At 33.4% G+C, this 13219-nt stretch overlaps 1 protein-coding gene across 3 annotated transcripts in view; it reads left to right on the forward strand.

The window, feature by feature from the left end:
- Nucleotides 1–13219, forward strand: part of SLCO1B3 (solute carrier organic anion transporter family member 1B3) — a 52725-nt gene that overhangs the window by 27114 nt on the left and 12392 nt on the right. For all 3 annotated transcript variants that reach the window (XM_026502306.4, XM_026502307.4, XM_044385201.3), the window contains 7 exons: nucleotides 2159–2305; nucleotides 2498–2596; nucleotides 2867–3097; nucleotides 4150–4314; nucleotides 5764–5959; nucleotides 9030–9195; nucleotides 11306–11490. In XM_026502306.4, the coding sequence (XP_026358091.1) occupies nucleotides 2159–2305; nucleotides 2498–2596; nucleotides 2867–3097; nucleotides 4150–4314; nucleotides 5764–5959; nucleotides 9030–9195; nucleotides 11306–11490 (1189 nt within the window). The remainder of the gene's footprint in view (nucleotides 1–2158; nucleotides 2306–2497; nucleotides 2597–2866; nucleotides 3098–4149; nucleotides 4315–5763; nucleotides 5960–9029; nucleotides 9196–11305; nucleotides 11491–13219) is intronic.

The following is a 13219-nucleotide window of genomic DNA, read 5'->3' on the forward strand; positions in this document are numbered from 1 at the left end:
ACAGGAAAAAATTTGCAACTTATGTATGTAAGACAAAACTGTTAATATATATCATATATAAAAAGCTTTTAAGAAGTAACAAGAAAAGAGGGGCGCCTGGGTGGCACAGTGGTTAAGCATCTGCCTTCGGCTCAGGGCGTGATCCCGGCGATCTGGGATCGAGCCCCACATCAGGCTTTTCTGCTATGAGCCTGCTTCTTCCTCTCCCACTCCCCCTGCTTGTGTTCCCTCTCTCGCTGGCTGTCTCTATCTCTGTCGAATAAATAAATAAAATCTTAAAAAAAAAAAGAAGTAACAAGAAAAGAAGACTATTTCACTAGGAAATTGGCAAAGAATATGTGCATTTAAATTAGGGAAGTGTTATAAATATGTAAAGTATGTAATTTATGAAAAACACTTATTACACCAATTAAAGATTTTTTTACCTATTGAGACACAAATTATGATTATATTTTTTTTATCTTTGGATGTTTATACGTATTGGAAAAACATTAAAAATGAGAATTTCTATCTATTTTTATCAAAAATAAAAAGAAATGACATAGAAAGACATTTATGCATTGTTGGGAGTATATAAATTTCTAACTCTTTGAAAGTTAATTTTCAATACAGTAAAGAACAAAAATATACATATATGCTTAAATAAATATTTTACTTTTACTGACTTAAGAAAATAATCAGGAATGTGCACAAAGATTTATTGGCAATTATAGCCATGGCATTCCCATTTAACAGAACAGAAACTTAGAAATATTTTATGAGGAGCGCCTGGGTGGTTCAGTCAGTTAAGCTTCTGCCTTTAGCTCAGGTCGTGATCCTGAAGTCCCCAGAATCTGGCCCCGCGTCCGGCTCCCTGCTCCTCCCTCTGCCCCTCACCCCATTCGTGCTTGCTCTCTTTCCCTCAAATAAATAAATAAATAAACAAATAAATAATAAATAAAACCTTTTAAAAAATATTTCATGAGTAAAAAGTAAGAGATTGATTAAATAAATTACAACACTTTTATTCAACACACCACCATGCAGTCATTAAAATTTTGGTATAAAAGAAATCTTAAAAACATGGGGAAATTGACATAATATGGTGTTAAGTGTAAAAGTACGTTATAATATGAGCTGGACATTTAAGTGTAGAATGTACATAAATATTATGCATATTTTATGTAAACTAAAAATATGGAAGATACAACAAACTCGTGGAGCAACTCTGAGTTTGTTGGGGTTATAGATACTTCAATTTTTACTTGTTTACTTTTTGCTTTTCTATATTTTCAAATTTTGTAACATGAATATGAATATGAATCATTCTTATAATTAGAAAAAAGCAAAAAATCTTAAGGAGTTAAAGTAGTTGATTTTCAGGGCACATATTGCATGGTGCACTGGGTGTTATATGCAAATAATGAATAATGGAACATTACATCAAAAACTGGGGATGCGGGGCGCCTGAGTGGCACAGCGGTTAAGCGTCTGCCTTCGGCTCAGGGCGTGATCCCGGCGTTACAGGATCGAGCCCCACATCAGGCTCCTCTGCTATGAGCCTGCTTCTTCCTCTCCCACTCCCCCTGCTTGTGTTCCCTCTCTCGCTGGCTGTCCCTATCTCTGTCGAATAAATAAATAAAATCTTTAAAAAAAAAAAAAACTGGGGATGCACTGTATGGTGACTAATATAACAAAATAAAAATTATTAAAAATTTTTTAAAAATAAATAAAAATAAAGTAGTTGAGTTTCTTTTTTTTAATTTTAATGTTTTTTTATTATATTATGTTAGTCACCATACAGTACATCCCTGGTTTCTGATGTAAAGTTCGATGATTCATTAGTTGCGTATAACACCCAGTGCACCATGCAATACGTGCCCTCGTAGTTGAGTTTCTAATAGGAATGCTAAAATTAATATTTAAAATGAAACTCTAGGGGCACCTGAGTGGCTCAGTCTTAAGCGTCTGCCTTCGGCTCAGGGCGTGATCTCGGAGTTCTGGGATCGAGCCCCACGTCGGGCTCTTCCGCTGGGAGCCTGCTTCTTTCTCTCCCACTCCCCCTGCTTGTGTTCCCTCTCTCACTGGCTGTCTCTCTCTCTGTTAAATAAATAAATAAAATCTTAAAAAAAAAAACAAAACAAAAAACAAAAAACAAAACTCTATCTTGTCTACATAGGCTGTGAAAGGGAATCCAGGTCATATGAATGGATATATGTACTCCTGGGTAATATGCTCCGTGGAATTGGGGAAACCCCCATAGTACCCTTGGGGATTTCTTACATTGATGATTTTGCTGAAGAAGGACATTCTTCTTTTTATTTAGGTAACGTACAGAAAATATTAGATTTTGTGACTACTTTCCTTGGGTCCACCCTTGTTATAATAGTGTTCCTAAATTCATCCTTTTCCTTATTAAAAAATATTTTTAGACATGTATAATGTTACTTTAAAAAACATATTGAAAAAGAACCATGTATTCTTAGCATCTGATAAAATTGTTTTATAATATTTTCAGGCACTTTGCATGCGCTATCAATGATTGGTCCGATCATTGGCTTTATACAGGGATCTCTGTCTGCTAAAATGTACGTGGATATTGGATATGTAGATCTCAGTAAGTATAATCAGAACACGGTAACATAATAATGTTTTTCAAGTACAGGACACCATTCTTCCAAATACTGAATTCACTTTTTTAATAGTCTTTTGCTGACTCTTTGTGTGATGAAGTGTGAACAGAAAAAAAAAAAATGCGTGTCAGAATTGATGTAATATACTTTACTTTCTTCATCTATGAAGGACAGCAATCATTAATACTATTGCTCAGAATTTATTGCATTTCAAAATGATTTTTTGACTGGCTGCTTCTAATTCTTTATTCTAGGCAATATCAGAATAACTCCTAAGGACTCTCGTTGGGTTGGTGCTTGGTGGCTTGGTTTCCTTTTGGCTGGAATGTTATCTATTATGTCTTCCATACCATTCTTTTTCCTGCCCAAAAGTCTGGATAAATCACGGAAAGAAACATCTTTGGATTTGCTCAAAACAAATGAGGAAAGGACTCAAATGGCTAATGTGACCAACCACAGGCAAAATGTTACTGAAAATATTACTGGTAAGTATTTCGCATTCATAGTCAATTTGGAATTATTAATTTCAGTGAGAGTAGATGAAACTATGTCTTAGTTGCCATTGGATAGAAAGCTTAGTTCTGACTATATCTGATGGATACCTTTAGAGATCTATAGAGAAAAATGTTTCAAAGTCCATGTCATCCCTCTCTAAATAACCACATCCGGTTCTGTCTTGCAAGACTCTGATACTTGCTATTTTTCTAAGAAATTCCTTCCACTTTTAACTTCTATTTCAGTTGGTTAACCTTCTGATTACAGACCTAGATCACAAAATTCTTGCCACAAACAGAAGTTATGAATTTCTTACACACCTGTTTGTAGGCACAGGTTGTTGTACTATTATTGTCATAATGTCATCTGAGACACACATTATTATTCTCTTCCTCTCCTTGCACCATAAGAAAAGTGATTAATAATACTGCCAGATCTACTGATAGTTTTTTATAGTAGAAAAGCTGTCTACCAGGAAACAGATCTGAGTCCTGGTACTAAACTGAACTTTATAATTTTTTTAACTTTAGTCTTCTCATTTCTGTGAACTTTGGATTATACTGTCTTTAAGGTAAATTTTTACTTAATAATTTTATTATTAACATAATGATATTAAGTGCTAACAAGAAAGAGACATTGCATGTCTATTCACTTTGGTTTCTTGAGCACCTAGCATATTGCCTGGGACCCAGCTGAAAACCAAATATTTGTTGAATGAATGAATAAATGAATTAATGATATATGCAGTTGTATGGTAGAGTGCTAAGAATAACCAGATATGAAGTGAACTGAGCAAGTTGCAAAACAGCATGTATGTATGATTTCATTTTGGGGTAAAATAAACTGAGTAGATATTAATGAACATATTGAAAAATGAAGGAAAATATAAAAAACTGTTGACAGCAGGATTGTAGGATACTCTGATTTTCTGTGTTATGTGTTTAGGTAATTTTCAATCTTCTATAACTTTTATCACATTTATAAAATTAAGATATTAACACCCATTTAAGCTGCATTCTATTTTATTTTTATATTTTTATAGGTTTTTTCCAGTCCTTGAAAAGCATCCTTACCAATCCCCTATATGTTATATTACAGTTTTTGTCATTATTGCTAGCCAGCAGCCATATTGGTGCTATTACTTATGTCTTCAAATATATAGAGCAACAGTATGGTCAGTCAGCATCTGAAGCTAACATTTTGCTTGGTAAGACACATTATTTATATTTGCTTGATAAGCTGTATATTACCAAGTAATTGAGTTTCAAGTGACATTTTGTGTGAAGGTAATTTTATATTTTAGTAAATATAATTTCCAATTATTCTTTGCAAGTCTTATCAAATTTGTTGATCTCATAATATCATCATTGCTCTGCCTTTGAAGTTGCATCTCATGTTATTTTTGAGAAGATGAACTCCTAAAAGAAAAACTGTGTGTGAATGGAACATTTAAATATAGTATCTGCATAATTTTATTTTATAACGTTGAGATCCTGAGACAAATCCTTTTGTAATTTAATCATTAAAATTTTATAATTCATGCACTTTGAACCAGGCTTCAGCTACTTACAAAATATAGGACAAAAGAAAAATCAACTTAAACACAACATTGATGTCTACATAATTCAAACAAGTATCATATTTTGGGAGTTACTTTGTTATGGTATCTATTTCCAATGACATATTAAATCATGCTTATGAAGAAAAGGTTTTCTTATACCATTCTTCCTTCACATCCAGTATAATACGAGATTCTTAAGAATCTGTACTGTACATTACCCTGTACAGTGCTCAGCACATTGTAGAAACTCAGTAAATATTTGATAAATTAAACTGAATTTATCAAGTGGTATCTCTGAGAAGGTCGTAAGAAAACAAGAAAATAATAATTCTGTTGGATACTTTTATTGAGCTTAAGATAAAAATTTAAATTATGAGAGTTAAGTTTGACTCCCAATCAGGTTCCCAGCCTGAATTTGCTGTTGTTGTTTGTAGAGGGATCGTTACCTTTAATAATTCTCGTAGGACAGTGACATGGAAAAGTTATACCAGGGATCAATATTTTTAATACCATATTTAGGCCTGTTTATCATCAAAGGGCAAATGTGTGTTTGGATAAAGAAGAGGTATTAATTCTAGTCGTTAATTTTAAAGTGATGGGCAAATTTGGAACAAGTTTTTAAGGATTGGAACTCTTCATTTTGAGGAGATGTAAAGGATTTTATTTTATTTTTTATTCTTTTTATTATGTTCAATTAGCCAACATATAGTACATCATTAGTTTTTGTTGTACTGTTGAACGTGTAAAGGATTTTAGATGGTAAGATGCAAGTCTTATAGGCAGGAAGACGATATTTTGTTGCTGTTTTCCAGAAAAAGAAAATCCCTCATAAAAACCATCAAGACATTCAAATATTCTCAATCCCTGACTTTTGCTATTAGAGAACCCAAATCCTCAGCATTGGCATCAAGAAATTATTTCTCTTTCTCCCATGTGGTACACTGGTCTCCAACCTCCACCCAGGGCTGTCAGCTTTCTACTTATGGAATAAGATGGGATGAATTTGGTCGATGCACTCTGTGTTTCCTTTATAAAATATTTCAGAATAACCATATTTATATAATCACAGGTTTTTTTCTCTTCTTTTATTTCTAGGAACCATAACCTTACCAACTCTTGCAACTGGAATATTTATAGGAGGATATATCATTAAAAAATTCAAACTTACCTTGCTTGGAATTGCCAAATTATCATTTTGCACCAGTGTATTGGGCTTCACATTTCAACTATTAAATTTTGCATTAATTTGTGAAAACAGATCAGTTGCTGGCCTAACTTTGACCTATGATGGGTTTGTATACACCAATATATTAGTTGCACAATGTATAAACTATCCAATGTAAAAGACTATAAGGAAAACAGGACAGATAGCAATCTTAGCTAAATTTTGTTTTGAGAGAAATTTCAATTTACAAAATCTTAAAACACCCACTTCCTAAGATCTCAAAAAATTCTCCTTGTAGTCCTAAAAGAAAACCTACATAAGTTGTAATAATAATAGTTATCCTTTATGAGATTCCTACAATGACAGACAGGTATTTTTACCCACATTTTATAGATAGGGAAAGCAGGGCTTAGAGAGATACACAGATTACCTGACTAGCAATGTTAAGATTCTGACTTAAATTGGGGGATTTAGACTCCAAAACTTTTAGTCTTAACTGCTACAATTTTAGATGTATTATAAGAGGAATATAAATAACATTTCCCAAAAGTGACTGAACCATTTTTATCTACCGTTAATTTTAATGGTTAACAACTACCTTTATAAGAAAACACTTCTTTATATTGTACTGAATTTTCCTTTTCTGCAAGCTAATACTATTTATTCTGGTATTAGCAGTAGAATTAATAAATATCTTATGTATAATTGTATGTTAGACCATAGAAAACCGTTACTTTGTATTGTTAACAAGTATTGTGAAGTATGCCTAGTACTATAGTTCTATCCCAAATTAGGGGCAGGATTCTGGTACAGATTTCTTATCATCTCTTAAATATAGCCAAGAATTTAAGCTTAGAAAGGTTCACATTCAGACAAGGAAGGCTCCTTGGATTACAGTTGAGTAACTATGATACCTAGTGCTGCTTATTGTTGGCTCTGAGCATTTACACTCTGGATCCAAGATGTCAGTTTGACCTTGTCAATTTTCCCCACATTTCTTTACCTACATACCATCCTATTCTTGGAGACCTGTCAAACTAGTCTTGAATTATCTCTCAGCTCTTTCCTAACCCTGACTGTTGGTAATTACTCCTATCCACCATTAACCACTCCAGTAAATACAGAGTACTTAGAACATTGAACTTTTGAGGTAAAAGAAACTTAAAGATCATGAAGCCCAAACCTTTTATATCCTCTTCATTTATTAGTTGAGAAGCAGAGAAACTGTGACTTATTTGAAGTCACAAAATTACTCCAAACTGACGCTGTATCACATCAGTAGTTTCAAGGGTTCCCAACTTGTCAAACATGGTTTAGAGGAGCTTTAAAGCCAGTTCCCTAAAAACAAGTATGTTAACTGTGCCATCTTTCAAAAGAAAGCGCCTAGAGTTATATGGGATTCTCTCCATTTAGTAAAATTTTCCTGAGTGCCTCCTTAAAGGTCAAAATGATTTATAGGATAGATCACTGCCTTCGTGAAACTCATAGTTTAATGATAGCAAATAACAGAATCAATGTATTTAGCATTTGTGAAGTGCTAGTAACAGGAGTTTTTAAAGTATGAATTAATGCAGAGTTTCTCAGAATGTGATCTCAGGGCCTGTAGGGGTCCCTGAGACCTTTTTGAAGGCTCGGCATATTCTAAGCTATTTTTAGAATAATACCAGGATGGTATTTGTTTTTAGTCTTATTTTCTCGTGAGTGTATAGTGCTATTTTCTAAGGCTACAATAATGTGATGATAGCATCAGTCTGGTAGCTATTGATGTGTGCTTGTGTGTTCTTATGTATTAAAAAATTTTTTTTTCTTTTTGTGAGAGAGAGAGCATGATTGGGGTGGGAGGGGCCCGAGGGAGAGGAGAATCTTAAGCAGACTTCCACTGAGCTTGTAGCCCGACTTGGCGCTCAATCTCAGGACCCTGAGATCATGACCTGAGCTGAAATCAAGAGTTGGACGTTTAAATGACTGCACCACCCAGGTGCCCCATGTATTAAAATTTTTTAGTATTAATTTCTGATTATATACCTATCAATGTCAATATATATAACTCACTTGGACAAAAAACCTTTGAGGTCCCCAATTCTTTTAAGAGTATGAAGAGCTACTGAGAACAAAAATTTGAGAACTGCCATATGAATTTTTCCCCCAATATCCATATGCAGTTGATGTTATTACCTATGACTTACAAGTGGCAAAGCTGATTTTAGGAATAGTCACAACACTCCAAAGGGTCAGAACTAATGTGAGCACTGGAGTATCTGATGGCAATGTCTGGACTTGGTCATTAATCATTATGTTTAACCTCTCTCGGTTGTATGTTCCCAAGAAGAATTAGGTATTAGATGCATTTTAGTAAAATTATTGATAATAGAATTTCAGAATTTCTGAGTCTACTTCTTCATGTAAATTACTTCCTTATTCAAAGATAATATATCAATTCTCAATTATTATCAAGATTTTACCAAAAACAAAAGAATAATTTTAATAATCTATAAGCATAAAGTTAAATATTCAAATAATCCATTTTTTAATTTTAGCCAAATTTTAAGATTATATTTTACAAATATAGCCATGTTTTACAGTCAATCATTATAAAGTATGTTTTCATTTCATTTAAAAAGTGTATGGAGGTTTTCTAGTCTTTCTCAACTGATTTTATTATTCTTGATTTTAAAAAATTGATGCTTAGGGGTTCTGAAATTCTTTTCTTATGTAGTCGAAACATAGATTTAAAAATTCAAAGTAAATAACAGATTCATGGAACTTTACAGTAAGCTGGGAAGTTTAGTCTACCACCTTATTGAAGAGAAAACTGAGTCTCAAAAAAATGAAGTGACTTGTATAACGAGTAATTTCTTGGTAGAATCACAAAGACCTCTTATATAAGTCTTACGGATCCTCTTTATGTCTGGGTAAAGATGGGAGGTGTTAAGTTAATAAACACTATATAAACATGCCATTTTGGCATCATCACTCATCAAATTTCGCTGTCTTATTAAAGCCTAACTGTTTTCCTTATTTCTCTCCTCCACTTCTCCCTCCCACTTCTTCTCCCCCCCTTTCCTAATGCCCTCCACCTTTTCCTCCCTCCTCTTGGCTTCCCTTTCCTGTCCTCCCCTTTCTTTCTCTTTACTCCTCTCTTCCCTCCTTCTTTTTCTCTCTCTCTTTTTGATATATGTCTACCTTATATTTCCAGAAATAACCCAGTGGCATCTCACATAAATGTACCACTTTCTTATTGCAACTCAGACTGCAATTGTGATCAAAGTCACTGGGAACCAGTCTGTGGAGACAATGGAATAACTTACATATCACCTTGTCTAGCAGGATGCAAATTTTCAAATGGCAGTAAAAATTCTATGGTGAGTATTCGTTTTTACTTTGTCTTCTCTTCTTGACCAACATTGCAGATTTGATTTAGCAATAACTTATCAAATCTTTCTAGAAGTAAAGTCTCTAGTAAAAAGAGAATAGAAAAAGATTCCTAATCCTATCTGTCATTGTGATGGCTATGAGGTTGTGTAAATGAAAGCCTCACATAAAATCCTTGAAACTCAGATAGTTTTTTCTGTTGCTTAAATATCATTTGAGATTATTCCCACTTTTCCTCCTTGAGTTTATGAGAACACGACCTTCTGGAATTTAAATGCATTTAGGATCCCTAGGAAGCACCTCATTTTACTAATTAGATTAAATTAAAGGTATTTTACCCTTCAGAAATTAGGGGAAAGTCCTGATCTGACCACTTGTCAGCACCCTCTTCCTTTCCAGGACAATAATCTATATGCAATTTTGCATATCGATTCTGACAAGTTTATCTTTAGGCTCACTACCCTTTTAACTTTCCAAAAAATTAATCAAGGCTTCATGCTCACTTGACTGTCCAATTCTTAGCTTCCAATTTTGATTTCCCCAAAGGTGGCACTTCTATCCAGGATAACTTAATCTTTTGACTACATATTCCTAACATTTTCCATAGAAATGCCATTTCCTTCTTCACTCAAAATATTCCCTTCCATGCAAACTATGGGTTCTTCTTAATTCCTTGAGTTGATTTTCAGTAATTGGGGATCAGGTATCATGTTCTCTATTCCACTTCCAATCTATTGAATATCTCACAAAGTTGGGGAGCCATTTCCTGGGCCATTTATCTATCACCAACATCAGCAGTATAATCAGCTATGATCATTGCTCTCTACCACACAGTTCTGTCTTTGATTTTCAAACTTTTTTCATCTTTTTCTTGTCCATAATCCTACTAATTGTATTGTTGAAGGGCCCTGAGAACTTTGAAGAATAAAGCACCTGGATTCTTTGAAGCCAGGCCATAAATTTGCAAAAATGTGACCCAAGGACCATACTTAAAACCCCATATTTCTTATTAATGGGTCTAGTGCCTTTCACTGATAGTGCCCCATTTAATCCATGGTCCCACTTGGTCCATTAGTGAAAGCCTGGAGAAGACATGGTATTATAATCCTAAAGAAAGCTCTGTGTATTATGGAGACATTTTTCTTAATACTGACAATGACTATACCATTTGAGGACTACTGCAGAGTTTGTTTACCAAATCCTTAGTAATAAATCATCCCTTCTTAATTACTCAAAATAATGTCCTTGGTTTTATTGATCAGTAGGCTTGATACATAAGGGATTCATCCATATTATTCCTAGTGAAAAAGTAAAGCTTGATTATCAGATACGTATGGATTCAAATTCTTCTCCACTTCTTCTTTCAGTAAATAAAGTACTAATAGGTTTAAGCTTCCCTTAAACCTTAGTTTAGCCTAGACTCAAAACAGAATTTATTAAAACCACCTATCTAAATAAACTGCTTGCCAAATTTTCCCCTTCTGTGGTCTACCCAGAGGTTCAACACTCTGGTAATAACATCATCTATCCTATAATCTGTCATTATGCTCTTGAATGTTGTGTTTGTGGGCCAAAGTAGAATTCTAGTACCCCCGCCTAGCTCCTATTCCCCTAGACTCTGCCCCATTCTAATGGATAATTCTAGTGCCAGGTTTTGCCCCGACCAAAACTATATTTTCTGGATTCTCTGAGTAACCCTTCCCTTCCTGTCCCTGACACTTAGTAGGATTGTTAAAGAGAGTAACTAGGCATTTTATAGAAAGTAAAAATGAGTGGGAAGAAAATATTAAAAAGTATTTATATTAATGAGAGATTATATACAGTTTCAAACATTGATTTTTTTTATCCTTTCCTAATTTTTAAATTAAGAATAAATTAAATGTTAATAGGGAATGGCATTTTTTTTTTTGTCTAGAGAGGAATCCAGGAAACTATTTGCCTTCCAACTATTAAATAACTGTATTTTCAGAATGCTTTCTTTAAACACTGTAAATATTTTAGCTCAAATGGGTGAGACTTCTTTAAATATAATGAAATGTATTTATAGCCCAGTCATACCTTCTAAATATATTCTGCAATATTTCAAAAACTGTTTTTTAGGTGTTTCATAACTGTAGTTGTGTGGAAGTAACTAGTATCCAGAACAAAAATAATTCGGTGACTTTGGGTGAATGCCCAAGAGATAGTCAATGTACAAAAAAATTTTATATTTATACACTGGTGCAAGTCTTGAATTATTTTTTCTCTTCATTGGGAAGCACCCCAACTATCATGCTGATTTTTAAGTAAGTATGACTTTTTAAAAAGCATTTTTATGTATATTAGACTCTAAACACACCTAATAATGTACATATTTTTCATAATATATTTGGAACACAAATTTGTATTTTGTTACATTTTAATTTTCTAAGAATGCATTTACTTAGGTTTATTGTGATATCACAATGTCATAATTAATGATAAAAAGATTTCATACTTTCTCCTCTTACTAAGAATTTTATGACATAGACTGATTGACAATTGCTTCAATTGTGAGAAAAAAAATCTCTGTTGTGATTCTATAAGAAATTCTAATTTTGAGATGCCTTATACCAGGATTGGCCTGTCAGAGTGAATCAACTATTGATTTCATTGAAAGAAAACATTTGGGAACCAGACTGTATAATATAACCAGTCTATAATATTCTAAAATTTTTAATATACCTCAAAATAGCTTTTGACCTGGTCTCTCAAATACCCTCATAGATAAGAAAAAATAAATGAGCAGAATTCATCCCTTTCTTCACTCATTAGACAAATACTTAGACCATACTTGAAGGATATTCCATGGTGAATAAAACAGATAAAGTACCTGTTCTCAAACAGTTCAGAGTATGACAGGAAAGACAGATGTAAGAAAAATAGGCTTAAAATAAACACATAATTACAAATTGTCATTAGTGCTAGTAAGGAAAAAGAATGATATCAAAGAGAATAAAGAGGAAAACCTAATTTATGATTGAGGTGAGGAGCTGTGAGGAAGAAGCCTCAGAGACTTCTCAAAAAAATCAACATTTAATCTAAACATCTAGAGAATAAGTTGACATTAACAAAATGAAGAACTGTACAGAAAAGGGGTCTAGGTGATGATGCCTCAAGGCCAGGGAGAGCTGGAGTGTTTGAGAAGTGAAAAGAAGCTGGCTGGTTGGAACATACTGAGTGAGAGGGCTATGACATAACATTGGAGATTTAGGAAGGGAGCAAATAACACAAGCCCTGTTGGTGAAGTTAATTATTCAGTTACCTAAAACCGAAAACATATAAAAACCTGCATGCAGGTCTTAAAGATATACATGTGTAAATACGGTGGCCTAGGTTAACATCTAAATTATATTTTTAAGGCATAGGTAGTTGACCACAAGTTCACTGTCAGCCAACAGCATGATATGGAAGGGAAAGAAAACAAATGGTTTAAGCTTTGTTAAAATCAGTATACATGAGTAAACTGTGTCTACAGTTGTTTAATTCTACTCTGACCCAAAATCTTGTTAAATTATTTTTACTAATTTATTCTACAGCTATATCTCTACCTTAATATGAAATGTTGTCTACTCAAAAAGAAGCCTTCCATAATTGCCAAATTACAGCTTCATTATCTATCAGAAAAATCCTCTCTCAAAAATCTATATTAGCTTTATCTCAGTAAGTCTTTAATTTTTTAATCTAAAATCTTTTGCAGGGTGAAAGAGGGTTTCATCATTAATGTAATTTATATTTTACCTCATTAAGTGGTTGAGGTAAACATTACCATTTGTCAAAAACATTTACTGATCTCTCACCAGCCTTTGATTTTATTGAAAGAACACTTTCGTGAAACAGACTGTAGAATAAAAATATAAACGTCAGTCTATTAATGATTTTCCAATGCTTACATCATAAGGCTGTTATTAAAACTAGACTAAGCAGGAGTGATGATATTCACTCATTCAATCTATTCATTTTGTGTGTCAGGCACAATTATAGGTGCTAAGGACA

Source organism: Ursus arctos, unplaced genomic scaffold (assembly GCF_023065955.2).
Source record: "Ursus arctos isolate Adak ecotype North America unplaced genomic scaffold, UrsArc2.0 scaffold_26, whole genome shotgun sequence".
Classification (NCBI taxonomy): Eukaryota; Metazoa; Chordata; class Mammalia; order Carnivora; family Ursidae; genus Ursus; species Ursus arctos.